The sequence below is a fragment of the Passer domesticus genome, chromosome 5 (genome assembly GCF_036417665.1).
Source record: "Passer domesticus isolate bPasDom1 chromosome 5, bPasDom1.hap1, whole genome shotgun sequence".
Classification (NCBI taxonomy): domain Eukaryota; kingdom Metazoa; phylum Chordata; class Aves; order Passeriformes; family Passeridae; genus Passer; species Passer domesticus.
Window position 1 is genome coordinate 77,136,392 of NC_087478.1, and position 24,350 is coordinate 77,160,741.

Sequence of the window (24,350 nt, forward strand, 5' to 3'; positions counted from 1 at the left end):
TATTAATATATGTAATATGTATGTATATACACCCCACACAAATCCTACCCATTTTAATGCAGTGAGATGAGGTGTATATGTCTTTTTTTCCTTACAGGAATCATGAAATTGTCTGAGTAGTGGTCTGATTTTTAGTGGAATCTTGTCTCCGATGACAATTACTTATTTTTGACCAAGGGGAGGGAAAAGCTTTCTGAATATTTGTGTTGTAGCATATTGTCTTTGAGCAACCTGCAGGTTTTTGTCTCAGACTTAACCTGTTGTCAGACTTGGTTTTTTGTGTTTTTTTTTTTTAAATTTTACTATTGGCATAATTCATTAGAATTCATTAGACACGTTGTAAGTGGGTATTAGTTCTTGGATGAACAGAAATAAACCATGAGGCAACAAAAGTAACTTGAGATAAGTGGAGCTTTCTTTGTTAGAGCTACCCACGCAGCCTATTGCAGCATCTGATCTCACAGCCAGAAGCTTCCACGAGGCTGATCTTATGTCTCCTTTCTCTTTGGAGAGATGGGAACATTTAAAAGTAAACATTTGATTTGCTAAAGGATTCAGGGCATCATAGCAAAGCTGTTAAAATGTTGTAAATGTCAAAGTCAACACGGCTAAGAAACACCAACCTGTTTGGAAAATAAAATGTCCCTGTGGAAGGTAATACTCCTCCATAGTCAATTAATGCCTTGGATCTGATCTACAGAAGTAGTTGGTTGATGAGAGGGATACATGCTCTTTAAGAGTGGCCATACTTTTATATTTGGCATTGACTAAAAATTTACATGAAGCTCTGAAAGTGTTTTTGGCTTCTGTGACAAGAGGTTTCAGTGTTTTTTGGATGAGAGAAAGACATCCATGAAGAGGATGACAAAAGCTTTAGGCTGAGAATTAGTGCTAGTAGGTGAGATGATGGATCTCGGAATTATCCTGGAAAAAGGAAATGGGCAGAAAGAACAAGCAGAATAAAGGCTTTAAACAGGTTGTTAGGAAAGGTTGTGCCCTGCACTGGAGGCTTAGGCAGTAACTGCCTTATTTCCCTCAGTTGGGTAAATGTGGAGAATAAGATTCTTCAGTGATTCATTATTCATCTCTGTTCAGTTTGGGACTGCAGATGACAGTGTTGTGATTACTAGGGACAGCTTAGTTAAATTCCAGTATTCCAGTGTTTTTCTGATTGTGCAGCTCAGTAACTCTGATGAGAAGGGAGAGGACAGAGGCAAAAATCTAGATAATTTTTTGATCTCATCAACTGTGGCATATTTGTGTGGCTTCCATTAGCATAACACATTTATGTACTTTTCTAAAATCTGCCTTTGGTTTGCATGTAAGTTAATTTTAACAGATGTTGTTGCTTGTGAGGATTAATAATTTATCCAAAGTAGTTGTACTAAAGGCCTACAACCATAGGTGTTCCTTTTTTTTTATTTTTGAGGGTAGAGAAATTTCCCAATCTTCATCAGCCTGTGTATCTGTTGAGTAAAGTTGAATTATTCTGTTTGTGGAAGCTTTGATTTGGAGGACAGCATTTAAATCTTTTTTCCCTCAGCTGCTGTCTGATGAATCAGGTTTGGCCATGCAGTTGTGAGCATGTTAATGTGTAACCATTTTAATAGATCTGAGAGCTTAGTTACTCAAAGGAGGGATCTCTAAGAAACCATAGGTATACTTTCATATGAGAAAGTAAATAGTGTGCTCTATATGTGCAGTCACCAGCACTTTTTATGGGTGAAGGAAAATTAACTCAGCCATTTTATGATCCTCTTTGCAGAGATGTGTTTAGACTGTCTCATCACTTCACTATGACTGGAATGTTCCAAAATATGGAATTATCTGCAGTAACTTATTTTGGAGGAGGGAAACTGAAAAATCACCTTGCAATAAAACGAGTAATATAGATTCTTCTTAACACAGATTTAATTTTGGTATGAACTAGCAGATGGTTTTGAGAGATTGACAGAAAAGTTTTAAGAAGCATGCTTTGGCCAGGATTTGTGAGAAGATCTGTGCACATGCTTGACCAAAGAGTTGAAGTAGGTGTGAGTACTGCTGTGTGCACTCAGCTCATGATTTATAATACTTTTTGCTGTTGTGTAACATCCTAGTGAGATTCTTATACTAGTTCCTCTACTAATTAGTCCTTAGTTAGCCATTTTAGTTGGAAATTGTATACCTTCAAATTGCTTTTACAAAACCCATCTTATTTAGGTTGGTTTTTGGTTGTAAGGCCCTAAATATGTTTACAACTTATTTTAAAGTTGAGCTTTGCACTTAACATACAACAGTTGAGCAAGTGGTTGTACTGCTCTTACGTTCTCTCTCCTCCATCTTCCATGAGTAAGACTCAAAATCCAATGTTTGTGTCTTAAAGAGGGTTCCAAGGTGTAGTTTCTATCCAGGAAAAGCTTTTTTCTTTCTTTCTAAAGCTGGGAATGCATTCAAGACTTGCCTTCTAAAACTGCATGCTGTGTTTTCTCAATGCAGAATCCATTTAGTGTGTACATATTAAAACAATTCTTCCTCCCCTCCTTTCCATTTGGTTGAATTAGGTCAGATCTGTGTGCCTTTGAGAGGCTAAGGTCTGTCTGCGTTCTGACTGTGTAAGAATCATCATTCATTTATATTTAATATTGCTTTTTGGTTAATTAACTTTTTCTAGTGTTTTGTGTTGAGCTTCTTTCATTTGAAAGTCTGGCAATTTGTGGAAGAAATCATTAATTCACTTTCTTTTATACTTAATACAGTTGCTAATGTTTCTTTATGAATTGCTGAATGCTAGACAGTCTTTGAAGGTTGATCTGGGAAAAGTAGATCTGTACTTCACAGGTTGAGCTTGTTAGCAGGTGATGTGGTGCAGAAAGACCTGATTATTAAAGACAGACAGTAGCTGATGCTGTGACACCTTCATATGCACTGCATCTAATTGTGCTGATTAACACTGCAGTGAAGGCACTAATTTTGGTAGTGTACCAACAACAAGAGGGTCAATATGCTGTACAGGCTTACATATACCTGAAACTGAGGGTTTGCTGCTGAGCAAATTTTCTAAAATTCAACTCTGTCCAGTAGAACTTCATGAATAGCAGACTTCACTCCAAAATGCAGAAGTAATATTTTTTTCATTAAAATGGGCTATTTTAGCTCAATGTTTTTATATTGTCGCTGCTTTTTCGTTTTAAGGGGGAATATGCTATATTTTTCTTCTATTGTTTTTTCATTCTCACTAGATGGGTATTTCTGCCCTTAATCTTCCATTCAGCCAGGCTTCTTTTGTTGCTCTTTAAGCTATGAAAATCAGTGGTACCTATCTTTTTATTCATATTTATATATATTGCAAACAGCAGTGGTTTTTAAATTGCAAAACTTGTTACCATGTGAATGATTTCATTTTAGTCTTCACGTTTTTGGAGTGATGGAAGGCCTGGTAACAAGGCTGCCCTTAATTTATGGAAGCCACTCTCTGGACTGGATTGGGCAGATTTGCACACAGCAGAGTGACTGTTAAGGGATTTTGTACTTGAAAAGGCAGAACATGACTACATGAATTTGGTGGTTGATGATCCCAGTTCAAAAGTAACTGGCTGAGGTTCTGCCAGGTGTAACTGATGCTTTGCATCCCTTGTACACTGCATGATAAACCTGAATTACAAGTCATGATAGACAGGGTGTTAGTGCTTCCAAGTTACAAAACTGCTGTAAATGCCATAAAGAGATTGAGTTTCTAGTAGGAAACATCCTCCCTTTTAACCTGTGTTAACGTGCTCTGCATTAACATCTCAGCTATTTTCAGAATTTTTGTCTGTCACATCAGGTTTTTTGTCATTAAGAGGTGCTATTAACCAATACCTTTAATAACACTTTTAACAGGTGCTATTAAATGAAGATGATAGGAGCTTATCTATCTTATACATGAAGGATAATGTATTAGAGAAGTATTTTTCTTAGCAGCAAATTCTTGTGCCATCATGTACAATATTTAATTTGTAGCTAAAATGGATATTTTTTCTTCCCAAATAATTTGATCTCTTGTATTCTTTTGGGCTGGTTTCCTCTTGCTTAAACACATTTCCTTTCTTTTTGCCCTTCAGCGCTGCGCTGGCTGTTGGGAGATGAGTAGCATAATTGTTTTTGTCATTTTTGATGTTGGAATAATTTAAATTGCACAAGTTCAGTTTTGTGCAACAGGTTATGCCCTAAGGCACACACTGATTATGTATCCAAGCTACTTGCTTGCATGGCTAACATGGAAACAAGAAGGGCCCTGGTTTTTGTGGAGATTCTGTAATACCTCATATTCAAAACACAGTTTTATGTTGACTTCATTGTAACAAATTACTCGTGCATCTTCTGAATGCCCAACAGGCAGATCAGCAACAAAAGAGTTTGGATATCATAAGCTGTAGGGAAATAAACCAAACTGACAATCAACACCTGACAGAAACTGTCTGAAAAAACATTTAGCTGTTGTCTTAATTGTATTTCCCCATTAATCTCAGTTTTCTGCTCATTCCTGATGTATCATTTTTTTCTGCAATGAAATTCCAAATCCATTGGGAAGTGTCAGTAACTAACATCTTTACAGGTTTTTTCTCCCTCTTGTACCCATCAGTCTCTGCATCAAAGGAGTTGCTGTTGGTGTTGTAATAATGCAAGCACACAGCATATGGTAGAGTCAACTCAGTATGAGTCAACCCAAATATTAGGAAGTCCTGAACTGTACAAATGTTTTTTTTCATGTAGTTCTTGGATGGAATTTGTTTTAAAAATGCTGTATTTCCACTGTCATTAATCTCAGATAATTTGTCACTGTCCCCTTTTGCTGGTGCTGCTTTTAGAGAGCTGAGAGAAATCCTTGGGTGAACTGAGTGTCAGGGAACTGTTCTCACTGAGGAGTGACTTGGCAAGAGGTTGATTTTCACATGACGTGTTCCTTAAGCAGCAGGGCTGAGGGAAACAAGATTAAAATGTATACCCTTAGAACTGTAAATGTATTTTTATTACATAGAACATGTTTTTTAATGAACTCTAGAATGAAATCAATCTTGCTTATGCCAACACTTGTGAATCATTTACTCTGTGCTCACAATATCTATGTTCAGAACAGAGTTTAGCTGGAAGTAATAAATGAGTATTGAATTTTCCTTTCGATTTTATAAACTCATTAAATTATGCTTTGGGTTCTGAAGGTTCCCATTCTTGGGCAGATATTAAGGAAATGCATTAAGAAGGCTGGTTTTGGTTGTTTTTTTCCCCCAACTCCTGCTTGTGGAACTTGAGAAATTTCACTGTGAAATATAGACTACTGTTGATCCCCCAGACAGATTACTCAATTTCTTTATCCTTCCCACTTGGCTTCCCACAGTCTCCCACAGTATGCAAATAGAGAGAACACATTTGAGCAAAATGTTGCATCTTTCTGCGGTAATTTCATGCCAATCTGCTCAGGTACCAGAGAAGACTTCCCAGGCCTCTGTGATCGGAGACGTGGTTCAGGGAGAGTAAATATCAGCCATGAATTGAATGAGGGTTGACTTAGGGAGAAGACTTGATCCCTGCAGGACCACAGGATGAATGTGAGGATGAGGAGATGGCTGTTTGCTGCCACTGGAAGGCTTATTTCTGTCATTCTTAAGAGACTAAAGGGAGAGAGAAGACTAAAGACGCTCTTAAAGCACTAAACAGAGATGGCTTATTTCTGTCATTCTTAAAAGACTGGGGAGGGGTCTCCTTTGTGGAAACATGAATGTTCCACAATGTTCAAAACAGGCCAAAGGACAAGCCATGGAGTTAGAGGATGGTGCTGTCTGCTTCACTCCCTGTGGAATGAGTCCTTTTGGAACACGTTCCTGAGCATGTCAGTGACAGGATCGTGCTTGGGCACAGTCAGGATGGATTTGTCAAGGATTAATCATGCCTGATCTCACTGCCTTCTGCGATGAAATGTCAGGATTTGTGGATGAGGAAGGAGCAGTGGCTGTCCTTTACCTTGCCTTTAATCAGGCTTTCATCACTGTTTCCCACAGCACTGTTGTCATTCCTAGTTAGAGTGCCACAGTCTCGGTGGCAGCCAGGTGGGTGAGAAGCTGCTTGTAGGATCAGGCTCAGAGTGTGATTAAGGGCTTGATCCCTGCCCAGTTGCCTGTAAGAAGCTGAGTCGTGTTTGACATCTTTCTCAGGGACCTGGGTGGAGGTGACAAGGTCCCGTGCATTCAGGTGTCACCACCCTGAGGGCACCAGTTGATCTGCTGAAGGGCAGAGCTGCTGTGCACAGGGACTCAGTCTGCAGGAAGGAAGGGGCAGGAGGCTCAAGACATTCAACACGGATGATGGGAATAAGAAGCTTTTAGGAAAGATAGAGATTAGGGTGTGACTGGGTGGGAGCAGCTCTGTGGAAAAGGGTTTGGGGACCTGGTGGGCAGCAAGGTGAACATGGGGCAGGGATGATGCACTGTGGCTGCAGAGAAGTTTGTGCAGTGGTTATTTCCTTCAGCTTCACACTTATTCAGCCACATGCAGAGTGCTTTGTCCAGCTTTTGTCTGCACAGTGCAGAAAAAGATGTCACTTAGTGGCATTTTCTAGGAGGGGTGCCAGGGTGACTGGTGGGCTGAAGCACAGGCCCTGTGAGAAGAGGCTGATGGAATGGGTTAATTTGATGAAGGGAAGGCCTTGAGAGGATTAATAGCAGCCTTCCCATATGATAAGGTGGTTTTTGAGAAGAGGAACTAGACTGGATGCTGCATGGTGGGAGGATGAGAACTAATGGGCATAAATAGATTTTCAAGATGTGACTGAATAAATTTCTTGGCAAATTGATTTGGTGTCATAGATGACTATGCCTTGAGTAAGAGGTTAAACTAGATGACCTCATGCTGTCCTTTGCAATCTGAATTATTGTACCATAACTCTGTTTTCATAGATTGGCATAATGTATTATGTGTGCTTAGGTTTCCAGTCTAAATAATATGGCCTAGGTTTTCCAGTCTAAGCTTTAGTAGCAATCCAAGATTTTGTTCTTCCATAGTGACTGGGCTTGCCATGAATGTTCAGCTGCATAAAATGCAGTAATACAGAGTGGACTTTGAGACAACCAAAGCATTGCCCCCCAACCTATACTGAGGACTTTGGCAGTGCTAAAGCTGGAATCTGTCTGTGTTTGTTTCCAGTGTTTGTGACATCTCCTTGCTTGAGGTAGCACAGAGAATCAGCTGCCCAGGTGTGCAGCCTGCCCGTCAGCACTGAGCTCTTCTCTCCTGCCTGACAGTCCAAGGCACCAGAGCTCACCTTGCCTGCTAAAACTGACTGGAAGTGTCAGGGATGGCAATTGCTCTTGTTCTCTTGCCAGCACTCTATTCTTTTCTTCGTGAGGCTTTACAGTGAGCAGTTGCACTCAAATGCATTGGATCCAGATGACTTCCAGGCTTGTGACTTCAAGGCTTATGTTTGACAGTATTCCCACAAATCCAGGGTTATTTATAAAATTCTAACTGTTATCTTTCCAAAGACTGTGTTAAAGGCATAGATCTTTTTGATTTGCTTTTCCTCCCACCTTTTCTTTAGCTTTGCAGATTTATTTTTTGGTTTCTGTAAGTTTAATGTAAATTTCTATGAACAGAGTTTTTCTGTTTCAAAGCAACTCAACTAATAGTCATGACTATCATTTATTTTTAAATATGTCTCTGAGGGAGGAAGTTATTATGTTACAGATGGTATTGGTGCATTTAAAATATTAATCAACATGTAGGCATATCTGTATGAGAGTTTTGTGGTGAGCCTTATGTTGTCACTTGATCTTTTTTTAACTTCAAGAAGTGTTTAGTCTTTATGACAGTTCTGTAGCTGCTCTGCCTTTGGCTCACTGTTCAGTTTCAATTCAGGTCAGACCATGTTAGTTTTTTCAGTAATCTTGCCATTCCAGGTCTCCTGGGGGTTTTCTCTAGCCTTACAGTTCAATTTTTCAGAGTATAGTTAACCATTTTATTCTGATCTACACTTTAATTCTTCCTGCACTGTCTGTTTAACCAATTTATAAAATGCAACTTAGAAGCTGAAGATCTGATTTCTTAAAAAAAGCCTTTTTAATATCAGTTACAAGTGCTACATGCAAAAAAGTCCATTACATCTCGTTAAACATCTAATTTTTAATTCAGGATTTTTTTTTCTTTTGTGATAAATTGACTTAGCTGAGTTATCACTACATTCTTCCTAGTTGTTAGAAATAAGTCTTTCTCAGTGCCCCTGAAAGTACTCAATGTATCAGGATTTTAGCTTTCCAGTGGCACAAGCAGTTCTTCACAGCTTTTTTGGGGCTGACCTTGGCCAGCTGGCAGATGCTCACCAAGCCGTTCTCTTGGTCCTCTTCCTCAATTTGGGACCAGGAGGAGAAAAGAAATAAAAAAGAGCGATAAAGACAGAGATCACTTACTTGAGAGATGTACTGCCACGGGCATAACAGACTCACCTTGGAAAATTCATCTAGTTTTTTTTTTCCAGTTAAAAACAGTAGGCTGATAAAACAAACCTACAAAACACCTTTCTGTCCCCCATCTTCCCAGGCTTGCCTTCACTCCTTCCTTCCTGGCTCTCGTACCTGTCTGGCAGGGGTGGAAGTGCTGATTTCTTCTCAGGGAGGCCACCCTGCAGCCCTCAGTGCCAAACCCTCTCCTTGTACACCCAGAACACCTGCACATACCTGGGAGTGAGTGCTGGCATTGACTTGGGAGCATGCAGGTTCATTACAGAGTATTTGTGTAATGCCTCATTACAGATTTCAGCAGTCTCCTATTACTTTCCAGATTAAGCATTCGTGTTATCATAAGCTCTTCCAAAGCTTGTGAAGTAAACATACAGCAAGCAATCTTTTTGATCTTTCACCACTAATTTAGATTCCCCATTGGTTCATCTTCCTTATTGCAATATTTTAAAATGCTAGTTTGTGTAAGTACCTGGCAAATTTTGTACCTTTCCTCATTTTAGGTGTGAAAAATCTTTATTTGGTCACTTACCTTCATGTATTTATATGTATATCTTCAGCTTTTCAAGTCTAGCATTCAACTGGATCTGTAAATCCTCATGTTGATCAAGAGTTGCTGTTTTCATAATTTTTTCCCCTTCTCTTTTATTTTCATGCTTTAAAGACCTTTTTTACTTCTCTTATGAATCTGAGTCTCAATTTTTTTTTTCTTTGGGATATGTCAGGACATTCCTTTCTGTTTATCTTCTATTAAATATGCTTATATATGAGTTTGTATATGCCCATGTGTATATATAAAAACATACATTTATTTTAAATACTTTGAATCTCTTCAACCCGTCTCTGTTGAAAACACACAACTGATTTACCACTGTCTGGCTGGCTCATTTTGGATTTTCCCCTCTGCAGTTTCACTGTCTGCTGGTGAAATTGTTTTTTTCTCACAAGTTTTGTTGTTCTTTCTTGCATGCCTGAATTGAGAGTGTTTGATTTGTTCAGGTGATCTCTCACACCTGTGTTGTTGATATTCCTGTACCATCAGGGTACAAAAACACTGTTGCAATCACAGCCTGCACTCTGTGTGTTGCCTGTACATGCCTGCACCTGCTGAAATAGTTACAGCTCTGAGTCCTCTTCAGAGAGCCTTTTTAATTTTTTTTCCCCCTTTCTAAATTTATTATCCCTGTTTGGGAAAGAGGCTTTTGTTTCAAGAAACTAGATCATTTTTGTAAAGAATTTGCTTAATAGAGAGAATGTATTTGTAAGGATTTGCCATTCCTGTGTAGTTTCAGGCCCTTCAATTATCCACCTCCAGGGACCTTTCTCAAGAGATGGGATTTGGAAGTCTTCCTGTCTTAACCATTTCTTGAGAAATTAAATCTTGTTCTTTCACAACTGTTTCTAAGGGGTGTGTTGTTTTTATAATTTCAAATACAGCAAATAGAATCAGTGGTAGATTTCCATTGCTGTTTTAAGAAGATTTAGTACATCTTGCTTGAATTTAAAGTTCTTAATGATAATATTGCCACTGATAGTACCTCCAATGGGAGAACTGATTCCTCTCTCTCAGCTCTTGCAGGTAATTTATTCCTAGAAACATAGAGTGGTTTAGGTTGGAAGGGCCCTTAAAGGTGATGTAGTTCCACGCCCCTTGCCATGGCAGGGACACCTTCCACTACACCAAGTTCCTCTAAAGCCCCATCCAGCCTGACCTTGGGCACTTCCAGGGATGGGGCATCCACAGCTTCTCTGGGCAGCCTGTGCCAGTGCCTCACCACCCTCATAGGGAAGAATTCTCTCCTAATATATTATCTAAATCTGCACTCTTCCAGTTTAAAATTGTCACCACTTGTCCCCTCACTACGTGCCCTTGTAGAAATTCCCTCTCTGGTTTTCATGTAGCTCCTTTAGGTACTGGAATATACTGCAAGATCTCCCTGGAGTCTGATCTCCAGCATAATGGCCAAAGTTGTGCTGAGAAAATATTGGCAATTGTTCAAGATTGCTATTTATCTATTCAAAGTGTTTTTCTCCATCCACTCTGTAACAAGAAATATCTTTACTAGGATTGCTGAGTTGCCAACCTGTCTTTGTAGGGGATGATACCTGTAATTGTATGAATTCCAAAAAGGGAAACTCCTGATTTTATTCTGCCTTTTGCTTTGTTATTGTTTTATCTTCCAGGCCTCACAGTCAAAAGTCAGTGCCATAATAATATTTTGCATATAATTTATGCTTGATTACTGCTGTATGTAAACCTGTCTGATGTTAGACATAAACACTGCTACCACCTTGTTTGGTGTCAACAAGTGTAGAATCCCAGTCTCCTCTGTGGAGAGGGCAGGCATATTGAAAATAGTACTTCTGAAGTGTTTAAAAGTCAGATGTCTAGCTGCCAGGATTTCAGAGTATCTTGTCTGGTCCGTATTACACAACAAGAAATGGTCAGTGCCACATGAAAGACACTGGTGGATATTTTGGCATGTGATACTTATTTTATCAGTAGATGATGTGTGTGTAGCTATTAGCTTCCCTTTGATCTTGGTTTGCAATGTTAAAGTTCTGAAATTTGGCTTTGGGGGCTATCTTGTACCTGATACTATCTTCTGAATAATTGGTATTGTATTTGCATAGCTGTATTCTATCAGCTGTCCCCTAGGTATCCTACCTTGCTGTCCCCTTTTCTGCACTTTGGAAAGAATGAGTGGGATAACTGGGATAATCTGGCAACTGTAGAAAGGCAGATGTGTGGTTGCACTGGAGGTTCAAAGGGTGGGAAGCAGCACTAATTGTTATTTGCTTGCTGGTGTTTTCCATGGGCCATCCATATGGGAACACATCCAGAGTGCCATGCCCAGTCTGCAGCTCTGCAGTACAGGGCAGTACTGATGTTCTGGCTTGAGTCTGGCAGGTAATGAAATTATGTAGGGACTGGACCTATGGCATATAAGGAGGGGCTGTAGGAACTGTTTTGGCTTGGTCTGATGAAAATGAGGTTCAGGGCATCTTAGTGTGGTTCCCACCTGCCTAGTGGGAGGTGTGAAGAAGATGCAGTTGGACTTCTCAGAGATGGGCAGTGGAAGAGATGTGGCAGTGATCACAAGTTGTAACATGAGAAATTCATTCTTACCAGGCACAAGGAGCATAATTTTCATCATTAGAAGTAATTAAAACACTCCAAGGTTTATCAGCATCTCTGATTGTGGAGATCTTAAAAGCTTGGAGGGAAGCTGCTGAGCAAACTGATTCCACTGCCCCTGCTTTGAGCAGGACACTGTGTTAGAATAATTCCAGTTGTCCCAGCCTATATTGTTCTATGGTTTCCAAAAGGTGTGTGTGTCCTTTCTAGATAAACTCTGGTAAATTCTGACTTCCAGTTTCCATACCCACAGTGTGCCTGGAGGTAAAGACCACTTTTCTCAAAAGAAACTAGTGGTAAACAATATTTTTCTTTGACTCTGTGTTAAAGTTGAATTCATTCTTACATTCACAGTATTTCACATAGGTGTTTAACATGTGCCACTTGAGTTTGTTACAATTTTGCTCTTTTGGCCTTTTTTATGACTTGTTATATCAGATACCATAAAACTATTGAAGAAAATGTAGAAGCAAGATACTGGGATGTTTATGTCACTGGTTGAAGCCCATGGCCAACTGGTGGAAATGTGGAGCTGCCCAGTGAGTGTTCATTATTTATGCTAACTAGTCAGGTTAGACTTGTGGACAGATTTAACTCATTATGGATAGGTATCTTGTAGGATTTTTTTTGAGACATTTGTCATAGACATTTTTCCACATGCATATCTTTTCTATGATTCTTATGCTCTGCACTTCCTGTGAAGAAATAACTGCTTAAATGTTCAGGCCCTTGGAGATGTGACTCAGGGAAATAAAGATTTCTTACTGAGTACAAGCATGCCTGGTATCTGCTATTCAGTTTCCCTGCTGAAGAATAGCTCATCTTTAATGACACTACTTTTGGTAATGAATTAACACAATTCTAAGGATAGTAAGTGAAAATTGGGTCAAGTGTAATGATGTTACTGTTATATTTTACCATGATAATGCTGTCACATCCCTGTGGTGGGTTGGCCCAGGCACTCTTACAGCTGATTCCTCATTCCCTGCTGCAGTGGGGTGGGGAGAAAAAAAGAGAGAAAAGGGCTGAGAATGCTCCAGGGTTGAAATAAAGGCAGGGAAATCACAACCCAATTGCTGTCATGGGTAAAGCAAACTCGGCTTGGGGAATTCAGCTTAATTTATTGCAGATTAACATAAATATTGAATTACTGGGTAACAAAAAAGATAAACACTAAAACACTTGGGGGAATCCATCCCTCCTCCTTTCCCAGCCTCAGCTTCACTCCAGACACTTCTCTTCCCCGCCTTGTAAGCACCACAGGGTGCACTGGGTCCCTTCAGTGAGGCAAGATGTGATTCAGGGGGGTTTTTCTGCTTTTCTCTGGTGGGTTTTTTTTTTTCCCCAGTTTTTCTGCTACTCTCTGGTTTTGTTTTCCTTGGCTGTGGTGAGGGTCCTCCATGGGCTGCTATCCCTCTGGCAGTGACCTGCTCCAGGGCAGAGCATCTTCCCTTCTCTTCCTCTTCTTTCCCTGCCCTCGTTCTCTCATGCCCTCTGTTGGTTCCTCCTCCTCTGGTGTTCTGTGCCCTTCCTCATATTTTCATTGAAGCATCTCACACATGGCTGAGAGGTCCAGCCATGCCCTGTGGTGGATCTCTGGAGAAGCTCCTGGAGCAGAAACCCCACTGCCAACACCTGAAAAACACCTGCAGAAATACACTCAGAACTAGAACTTCATGTGTTAGTTAAAAATGTTCTGGAAATGTGGAGAAGGAAGTGCTGGGCTAAATATTCCTACGAACTGATGATGAGTACTTTATTATTAGATGCTCATGTTGTCTCCTGCTTTGTTGGAATTTCATGTGAGACTGGATTGCTTCCTCAGTCAAATGTGGTTTTGGTGAGCTCCTTGGTGGCTGAACTTGTAAATGTTCTATTTCTAAAATACTTTTGGTGATTTTTATCTACTTGACTGAGAAACATAGGAGTAATTTCATTGCAGTCAATACTGTTGTGGTAAAATCATGGAATAAGGTGATACACTCAAGCAAATGTGAAAAGGCAGAATTTGGAGCTTTCTGTAAGCAGTTAATTGATCAGTCTGGAGCTCAACAAGATTCAGGATTTTCTAAGGGGTGGCATGAGTATACTGAGAAACTCCTGTTTTTTGGTGTCTAGAGGTTATATTCTACAGTAACAGTGACTTTTTTGTAGCTAATTTAATTTTTGACAGTTTATCAGCATAAATGAAATTAATTACATGCTATATGTAGCTAGGATGGGCAAGTTTTTGGTTTAAATTCAGAGATACTTTTGAAGTTTTAAAGGGGAAAAAATTTTCTTTGTAGAAAATGAGTATCCTGAAAAATAAACAGCATACTACAGAATATTGCTTTGCTCTTTAAAAATTATACTGTAAGAAGAAAAACTTTTCTAGCAAATATTTTTCAGTTATTATTTTAATTCTCAGATGTATAGAGAACTTGGTTCATTGTTTAACCTCTTCAGAGGCATATATGATCTCTTAAAAGTAACAGTGGTATCTTACTGAATATTTCACAGCATTCAAGATCCTTATGACAAATTTGAAGCTAAAAGTATTTCTCTTTCATATTTAGAATATTCAGGTATCTCTCTGGAGGTCCATCAGAGCATCTTTGTGGATACACATCTCCCTTTGTCCAGGTCCTTCTGACTTAATAATTCTGTATTTCTTTAGCTTTAACTATGACTTTTGCTGTTCAAGTTCTTCAAAGTTTAAGATCTGTGTTAGGTATATCAGAAATTAGGAATTCCTGATCTCTATTCAAATTATGGTATAAGGACATGAAACTTGAAGAGGTAGAATATTTTGGCAATTTATGCTCAAGGTGTCAGAAAAAGTAAATGTGTGCGCTTCAAATGCCTGAAGTGTTTACCAGCTGATTTAAAAAGCAACAATAAAATTTCAGTGTTTGTATAGTCAGAGCAGAGGCTTTTTGAAGGATATTTGTTCATTAGAGTCTAGGAAATAGATTGATCCATTAGGCTGATGCTGGTGCTTATTTGGGAAGGAGTGCTTCTTTCAGCAGTTGCCTCTGTAATTATGTTTCATTGCTGTCAAATAATGCTGCATGCTGAAAGTCAATTTGCATTTTTAGCAGACATCCTTTTACCTCTATGAATATCTTTCTGTGGGAGGAACTCCTGGTGGTCAAGAGGTAGAATCTTAAGTTTTTGTAACAACTGTGTGAGAGTGTGTTCCAGAGATATGGCTGAGTCAGAGTCCTCTCCAGGTCTCAATGAATGCACCTAAAACCCAGTGAAAATTGACTTACTTGTGTCAGGGTCTGTGTTATTTCCACTTCTTACTGTTCACACCAGTACTTTGAACTGCTAAATATGTCTTACTGACTTAAAAGTTAATGTTTCTTTCATGTACCCCTTGGTCTACCAGCTTAGTGGAAAAGGAGAGTAAGAGATGGCAGTAATTACCAAAAATCAACAAAAAATTAATGATTAATGGACAGGTAGGGAATTATAGGTGTTTATACTGAAGATTTCAATGCTAGATACAGCTTTATGAATTATTCAGATTTCAGAATATTCATGTGAATTTTAAATAAATATGTAATCTCATTAGTGGTGTGACACTGTAATCCCTATTACAAAACTAAATGTTAAACAAAATGTACAGACTTTTCATTTGTTACCTTCTGTCTCTGGCAAGTTAGAGATAAACTGAGCACATGTTAAAGATTAGCTGCTGATGGGCAAGTGATCAAAAGCTTCCTTTCCTCTTCTGACTTTTGTATGTCTAACCCAGTTAGCCAACAGCAGAGAAACAGAGACATGGGTTGAGTTGTGTGACTTCTGAATAAGGTCTTTAGGGCATGTGTCTCCCCTGAGTTTGTGTGCTTTGACTCTGAATGGCATTTTTAATTCATGAACAAATCAAATTTTGTTCTGCTTTTTGATGTACAGGCATTTTCCTGGCGTGCCACTAAGTGGCAGTCTGAGTGGTGGGCTTTTCAGCTGGCACCTGGGATCCCTGGCAGCCTTGGGAGCTGGATGTTCCAGAAGATCCATATGCAAAAAAAAAGATTATGCCCTGCTTTGTGCTTGTAGGTGGGGACTATGCAGCTGCTGCAATTCAGGCACTGGCTTGCTGGGGTTAGAATTGAAGCTATGAGGGCTTTTTTCTCCCAAAACATAAAAAATAATACTAAAAAAATCCTATCGGCTGAGTACTTAATCTCACAGAATCAGCTTGGCTCAAAAATACCACAGGCAGTAATTCTAAGTTAGTGCTTATAAGCAAATGAGCCCCAGGAAAGTCCTCTTGTCATATCTGTTGGTGGAAGAAATTGAATATTTCTGTAGCTACTACTTCCTTTGCATAAGCTGTGGAAGAAAGAAAACTTCCTGCCTCATGGATAAGGGTAGAAGAAGTCAAGGTTTTCAGTTTCTGTCTCTGCATGAAATAAAAAGTGTGTGAGATACTACTTGCCTAATAGCAGCACTGAAAACTTAATGTGCTTTGGAAGGTAATTTTCTTAGTAATAACATTTCTCAAATTATATTGTTAGTAAGTTCTTTAAATTTTTACTTTATATATGTGTGAATTTTTATATAGACATATATATATCTGTGAAACAGGCATAGAGATAAATAACTCTTAGAAGGGATATCCAGGAAAAGCAATAGATGGTGTAAAAAGACTAGGGAAGCAATAACAAATGCCATGGCTACATAGCCCTGCTCACAGCCATTGCTGCTGGACTGTGCATTCACTGGATAAATCAGCTTCCTTCAGTACCATGTGTCTCAGAACAAATGTTCTGAATTTGGAAAAAACAGTTTTTCTTCAGGATCACAGTGGTAGTGAGAGTCAGACCCTTCTCAGGCTGGAACAATATTTTTTATGTGGTTTTGATTGCTTATTGGTTCCTAATTAGTTTCTCCCTGGTGGAATTTATGCAGAGGATATTCACCTTGGATAGGTAAGCAGCTGCTTTGAGATCAGTTTTATCCATTTGCACTCAGTGTGGGCTGAAGGATTTTTTTTAAAGAAGTCGGTGGTATGAAATGTGTTGTCCTCAATAGCTGCTGTAAATAGCTGTGCATAGCCTGGCCTGCTAAATTTCAAGTCAGTCTGTCATGCCATAACACAAACTCGGTTACTTGTATGAAAACACTTCTTGAAAACCAGTTTGGGAGGAGAGAAAGGGAGCAGCAAAGTCATAGGCACATTATATTAATCTGTAACAAGAAGCCTAAAATATTAGTTGAAGGAAAGCAAAGGTCTCTTCTGATTTCTTTGAAAATTATTTGATTTACCATATTGAGGCTTGCGTAATTTTCCTTTTGTGCTGTCTGATTTATGGGCAGATACTTTCCTACAGATCCCAACAGTGCTGGTCATTATTCTAGTAAATTAATGATTTTTTTTCTTCCTTTCAGCTCCTCTTGCCTGTTAGGTTGGTTAAACCTGTCTTTTGCTAAGCTGGTTTCTGTTTTCCATTGCATAGAAGTTGGCTGTGTTCAGAACAGATAAAGAGAAAAGGAAATGAGGTTGCCTGAGGGAGTGCAGAGATATTTGCAAAAGTAGGAGATGGTGCATTGAAAGATGTGGTACTATTGATCTTTGATGAAAACTGCAGCATTGTTGTGGTCTAAAAAGCATAAATATTTATTAACTGATTTTTTTTCCTAGGGTTTTTTTAACTTGGAAACTGCTGTTGCGAGGACTTGAACATTTTTACATGTGGTAACTTTGCTCCTCTTGCACTGGTTTGGTTTTGGCCAAGAGAAATTGTGAAAAGCAGCTGAAATCTGAATCTGAAAGCAGCTGAATCTGAATGCTCAGTATTCTTGTTTTGCCACTTTCATACTCTCTATCGTCGTGAGAATTCTTGTTTTTTTAAGATGAAGGCAGTTTTGCTATGTAATACAGGTCTATAGGCTAAAACTTTAATTTATTGCAATTACCTTGAGCAGTTCTAACCAAACAGAGATGCTCTCTGGTTAATATTATTACATATATGCAGTACACACAGGCTTTGGAATTGTAGCTTGAATTACTGCATGTGTGTATGAGTGAAACTGAAATTTTTGACTGTCTCTGCACAAATGCCATCCAACTGATTTCCAATTTAAAGTTCTGCTAGTGTATGTTAGGCTTGAAACACATATGAAGTTGCTAATCCATGGGTTATGGCACAAGGATAAATATTTGGGAGGAACTGAGCTGATCTAGTGTTGCTACTAGCCCTGCTTGAAGTGAGAGGTTATACTAGGTTCCTACCAATTTTTTTTTATGAATCTGTAAATTCTAACAGAAACATGTAGTGCACCTCTCAAGCACACAGCTGGCACGGTGCCTTCAGTGGCACAGGGCTGAGCAATAGCTTGCATTGCATAGACTTTGTTTTTGTGCTGTTTTGCTGGTTTTAAGTCATTCTTTCTCTTTGCTTGCATGTGTCTGTCTCATTTCCTAAAGCTGACTTATTTTAAATGGCAGCCATTATGCCCTTGCCCAGCAGGAGTGCCAAATACTTATGTTTTCTTGGAGGGCCAGATCCCTGAGGAAATATTTGGTTTACAAAGACTTCCAGTCTAATGCTTTTCAAGTAAGGGAAGGGAGACTACTTAATTATTTTCTGGGCACATCTATCAGCTTTGGCCTTGAATCAGAGTAATCTTTAATGTTTCAGATTGTGTAAACATTCAACTCGTGATTCCTCCTCCAACTCGTGGGCAGTGAGACTAGCATGAAGTGCAGCCTCTCCATATGGTCCTGTTTCCAAAACTTGCTTCAGGGCATGAAGGGCAGATCCGTCCATCTTGAAAGTCTTTAGCTCCATCCTGTATGTGAGCAAACCCAAGAGGTGGATCAGAGAACAATAATCTGTGGCTACATCACCTTTTCTTCCTGAGTTGATGACCTTGTTAAATGACTGAGACCATTCTTTTGTCCTAGACCTGGGAGATGCCTGTATCCCTGATACAAGATGGGTCTGTCATGGCAAGGGGACTCCAGTCACATCAGAGCTGTGCAGAACCCTTCCTTCTGCTCCCTCCATGGTGCTCTGCCCTATTCCACAGGTTTTCTTTAAAATTGGCTGCCTTAGCAGATGGTGTTGGATGGAGCTGGCATTTATTTTTTCCTGTGGGATATTGTTGCTTGAATGGGATCATTGTGTTTAAATCTTGACATGGAGGCAAAATTCTTTTATTTTCACGTCTGTCTTTGAGTTACTTTGTTTCGGTACTGAGATTAGAGGGAGCTCGCCAGGTTTTACAAGTCTTATTTGGATGGATGGATGGATGGATGGATGGATGGATGGATGGATGGATGGATGGATGGATGGATGGATGGATGGATGGATGGATGGATGGATGGATAAGCCTCTCTTCTAGGGATATTCCATGCAGGACTGTAAAATATATGAAGCTCTTCAGACCTGTTTGTATTTACTTTCAACTGCATCAACTCAAAGCACTCCTGGATGATTCCTCTGCCCAGAAAGCTCCTCATAAATAAGCCCAAGCTGAAGTCTTGCTCTCATGAAAGGTTTTGATGAGCTTTCTGCATAGAGGAGTCCACCATATCTTATACTTTAGTCTCTTAAATATTAGGCAGACATCATGGTTTACCTGAATGTCATCTGTTGATGATCTTTATATGCAGGCTACCAGTTACACACAGTCACTCAGTTTGTGTTCTCTCACTGGTGTGTTTTGAGTGTTCTTTGGGAAGCATATGACTCATTTTGCCTCAGTCTCTCTCCCCTTCAGCTGTCACTTTTGGTTAGTCATGTTCCTGGCTGAAATGCCTTTATCTTGAATTTCTGTCTGCAGGATACCAAGAGTCATTAATGTAACATCCTGCTTCTTGCTCACCCTCCTTTTAGTGACCCGCTCCTGTCAGTCTGCAGGAGTACCAGACAGGCAGACTCACACTGTACATCTGGTAAAAGGAAACCACATTTTACTGGTGTCCAAGGTCAGGGTTCAGGTCATGCTGCTTGGGACTCCTGGTCTGCTCAAGATGCCTGTCTTGCATAAATGTTCTCAAGGCATTCAGAAAACAGATGACGGATTTCTCTTCCTGTAAGATATCAACTGCAGGTGATGACTTAACGTGGCCAAAGCAATTTCAATAAATAAAGAGATGGTAAAATTTCCTTTCTCATAACACTTGGAGGGTCACTAGTTCCTGACTTGCCTGTGATTGGAACCAGTGGCCAGCACTCAGCTTGCAGGGGGCACTGCTGATCCTTATTGTACAAGACATTGTAGTTGCTGTATCATGACTGAAGCCTCAAGGGTGCAGGGTACTGGCTTTTTGCCTTTTGTTTGTTGTTGTTTTTGGAATATTTTTTTTTCATTTGGCATTTAGGAAGGACCTGAGACAAGCCTCTTTAAAATCCAGAATAACATTCTCCTATTCCACATCAAGTCTGTTTCCAGGGCTCCCTGGAGCTCCTGTTCTGTTGTGCTGCCCTGCTGATGTGTCTGTCTTCTGCACACAGGGTTTTGTAGAAGGTAATGCAGGCTGTGCCTGACGTGGTTTCAGCTACATTGGCATGACTGAGATATTCATGAATTTGGAACCTTCATCTCTTAATGCAGATGTTTTGACTATAGCTTTTATGAACAGCTTTCCTTTTCGGGAGCTTGGAGTGCAGGAAATACATCCAAAGGTAAAACATCTGTATCTCATAGTGTGTTTACTTGAGATTATAGCAGGACTGTCTCAGAATCCCAGAGAGCCTCCTCCTTTCTTTATCAATTACAGGAAAGCTTACATGGGTGTAACATCAAGTGGTAAGGTTTTCTTTAAGTTTCTAGGCAGATCTGTTGCTCTTCATAAAGTCCCTCTCTGGATTATTTCAAAGTTAGTGTCAAGAACATTAGCCTGTTAGCTTCGTCCAGTTTATTTTAACAGCCATTTTAGGACTTCAGTTTTCTTTCATTCTTGTGTCCAAATGTTCTTTCACAGTGCTTCTGACCAGTGCTTAGGAAATTTCAGTGGCTCTTAGTTAGGTTTTGCTGTGCTGTGCCTTGTGCTGAAGAGCCTTCATTGTTCCCACTGCTGGTTGGAAGACTTTTCTTCCAACCCTTTACCCTGTGTGTGCATGTTCTGTGGGAGTGGTTGTCATCTGGATGCTCAGAGCAGTGTGCTAAGGGCTGAGCATTCTTCAGCTTCCACACAAAAATGGTGTTCTGTTCATCACTTTGTTACAGCCTTAAGTGGGAATGATCTGTAACTAAGCTACCTCTGAGACTCTCTTCACAAATCCTTTGTTAGAAGTAAATAAATGGTGTGACTAAACATGAAATAACACCATTATAAATGGCTTATGAAAGAGCAGTGCACAGAATTAGACGAAAAACCTCCTTAATCCATTTATGCCCAAATTGCATCTCAGAGCATTTCTACCCCACATCTCCTTTGCAGGAGATGCAGTTGCTACACTGAGGATCTGCCTCTGGGTGAGATGTGCTGCTTTGGGTGGTTTGTGTCTGCATCCCCCATGCCTCAGTTTGTGTGCAATGAGGAGAAATTCATCTTGGTGTGGCACTAGTATTTATAATTGAGAGTCATGTTGAAGTCTTCTGTGCTGTCCAGACAAATTGAAATTTTCCTGTTGCTGATTCTTTCATTCAGAAATTTAATTAGAATGTCTAAAGAAGTTCTGCTGCTCTAACTAAAATAAGCACCTTCCTGAGGATGTAAGTGCTGCATTTCAGACCAGATGTTGTCTCTTGTTCTGGCTTGGTTGATCAACTGATTGACTCAGTAGGAGTCCTACATGTATTTTTGAGATTTAGCACCTGGTAAATGTCTCCATGCCCTGAACTTTTTAAAATTTTAATCTATTCATTAGCAAATGTATTTGACAGAAATATCTAAATTGTGCTAAATGAATGTATCTGATTACTAACTCTTAATTACTATCTGGATGGAATGCAGTTATGAAATACCAACAGGCTTGGAGTAAATAAATAACCTTTGATATTTGTCTTCTTCAGAATTTGTGATCATAAACTAAAGCACAAGAATTTGCACCTCAACATGAGGAAGAACTTTATTACATTGAGGGTGGCAGAGCAGTGGAACAGTTCTGGAGTCTCCCTGTCTGGGGACATTCCAAACCCCAGGATGCATTTCTGTGACCCTTGGCATCCCTTGGCAGGTGCTGGAATGGATGATCTCCAGAGGTCCCTTCCAGCCCTGGCTGTGAGTTGGTGGGTGCCAGAAGTCAGTGATGGAAACCCACGGTGGCTCCTGAGACAAATATTGATGGTAGACTGGCCATTTTGAGCTTAAGGCATCCTCTCTTTTATGTACCACAGGAGGGATGCATTAATAGCTGTAATCCCAGCAGACTGGGCTGTAGAAATTAAGGCACCTGAGGACTGATCCTCTTCTGCCTTGTTCCTTCAGTTTACAGTTGAACTTTGTATATACCTGAAGCCTGAAACCCAGGTAGTTTGAGTTCTACTTTTTGTGAAGGATTTTTCTTTGCCTGTATCAAAATATCCTGTTTATCCTTACCAGACAAAGCATTGCATGAGCTACCCTCTAATGAGTTTCATCATCATGTTTATATAAAACTTGGTCTTTTTAAAAAACATGCCCTCCTTTTTTTGTTAAATTATTATTATTATTATTATTGTTTTTTTCCCCAGTGGGAACACTCTGGGTTTGACAATTCCTCCTCAGAGTGTGTTCTTCTGGGTCACTGGGGTGTGTTGTAATAGACCAGAGAGAGAAATTTGTAGTTTGGGGACAAACACTATCTGTAGCATTTCAGAAAAATTACCCTTTGGGAGACCTGCAGATCTGCAAGTACTTTGATTCATACATTTGTTAAGCATGACACTAAGGAAGTGTCCAGGCAGCAGAAAAGCTGTAACTGTCCACAGTCTTTCTGGTAATCCATGGAACATACAGGCACTGCATGCAGCCACCTCTAGTGTGGTGATACACATGGACAGTCATTTAAAGAAAGCAGGAACTGTGAATGGAGAGTATCTGAAATGTTCATTCTGTATTTATGTTCACCTCCTGTATATGCTACAGGATATCTGTAGCATATATGTTCTTACAAGGGATTCTTCTTCTTAAAGCAGAGATATCCACTTTATTGAGGGGAAAGTGGTGACTGGGAGGAGCAAGAAGGCTTGTCATGACCAAGTGGTGGAAATTGAGCATTTGGGAGGGTATTTGGGAGGTTCCCTTTAGGGTGAGCAGCGTCTGCCTTGAGTGCTTCAGACAGTGCTGCTGTGCAAAATGTTGCTAATAGGGGTTAGTCACATGTTTAACTTCACAGGCAGAGCTGTGTTGGCAAGGAGAATAAGAAAGTTCCTGCTACTAGAAAGAAGGCATAGCTGTTCAAATAAAAATTTTAGTTTGATACAGTTTTCCTGGCAAAGGAGTGGCGCAGTATTTTAGCCTTTGCCTCTTCCCTGTCAAAGCAGAATCAGGCAGGGAAGTACTGAACTCTGTGTCTGAGCTCCTGGGACACCCAACGGGAGTTCAGCTTTGAGAACGGAGCTGATTCCTCTCTTACACTGCCCATGGGCAGTTTTCTTGCATCATTCTCCTGTGAATAGATGCAAACACGTGGTCTGGGCTGGCTCTGCTCTTACTAAACTCACTGTCAGTAAAAGAGGGGTGACTGGAATCTCCCATGCAAGAGGAGGAGGTGATTTTTTCAGGAAAGCCAGCCAGAAAAAGTCCAGTGTGAGGCTGATGTTTCTTGTTTGTTTTCCACTATAATCAGGATCCATGAAAAAAAAAGCTATCTGGGAAATTCTGTATTCATACTTCATTGACCTATGTAGGAACTCTTCTCATTATTTCCCATAAGAGAATCCTTTTTCAGGATTTTTCGGGAGCTTTACTTGTGATTTCTAGAGTTGGTTTTGATACTGAAATCAAGAATTTGACTCCTCAATACTTTGGTATTTTCTCTTGTTTTTTGTTCCTTTCAGTTACAGTCAGTCTTGCCAGTGAGGAGTACTGCTTATACATGGGCAATGTGCTTTAGAAGTATTACAAATACTTCTGAAATCTATGGTGGGACTCAAACACATTTCTTAAGATTTGGTAGGGAAGCAGAACTGAGGATATTGAAGTATCTATTTCCATGTAATACAGCTGCTTCCAAAGTTCCACATTTTTGCACTACATCTATTAAATTTTTTAACTTTAATTTTTTAATAAGTCGTGTTTTGCCAATGTATTTTTACACTAAGTTGTAGTGTAGTTTGATTTAATTTTATTGCAATTTGTAATTCAATTTATTTTAAAATTATTTCTAGTTTAATTATTTTTGTCTTGGGAAAGGAAATGCTTTATTCATAAATTTTAGTGTTCACTTCTGTAGCAGTGTTCAGAAGGTAATAAATGGATTGAATGGATCAATGGAGTCATTGGTTCAGCTTTGGATTCATTACTCAGCTGTTATCTATTTATATTGCATATTTAAGTTGACCTGTTTGTTTTGAAGGGGTCAGGGTTCTTATGTTACTTTTTTCTAAATAATAAGAGGATTTTTTCTGTCAGACTAGTTTAACATAATTGTGGGGTTTTTTCTATTAAAATCACTTATGAAGAATAATTGATCTTTTATTTAAGACACTGTGTCAGCACAGCTGTTTATTTTTAGTGACTTACTGTTGTGCTGTGTTCCTTCACTGAAAATGTTTTTAGAGCAGACACGCCTTTGAAAAATTGAGGGTCTTTGAAACTTTTCATTGGGAACCTTAAATGTGGTTGTTAAGACAAGTGTTCTATCCTTTGAACTAGG

At 39.5% G+C, this 24,350-nt stretch overlaps 1 protein-coding gene across 15 annotated transcripts in view; it reads left to right on the forward strand.

Annotated features, from left to right (window-relative positions):
• Positions 1 to 24,350, forward strand: part of ERC1 (ELKS/RAB6-interacting/CAST family member 1) — a 277,084-nt gene that overhangs the window by 18,728 nt on the left and 234,006 nt on the right. Inside the window, exon 1 of one of the 15 annotated variants that reach the window (XM_064421254.1) lies at positions 20,100 to 20,231. The exons of the other annotated variants lie outside the window; for them this stretch is intronic. Within the exon in view, the coding sequence (XP_064277324.1) occupies positions 20,115 to 20,231 (117 nt within the window). The 5' untranslated portion in view covers positions 20,100 to 20,114. Of the gene's footprint in view, positions 1 to 20,099; positions 20,232 to 24,350 lie in introns of those variants that run through there. 15 annotated transcript variants of the gene reach the window in all.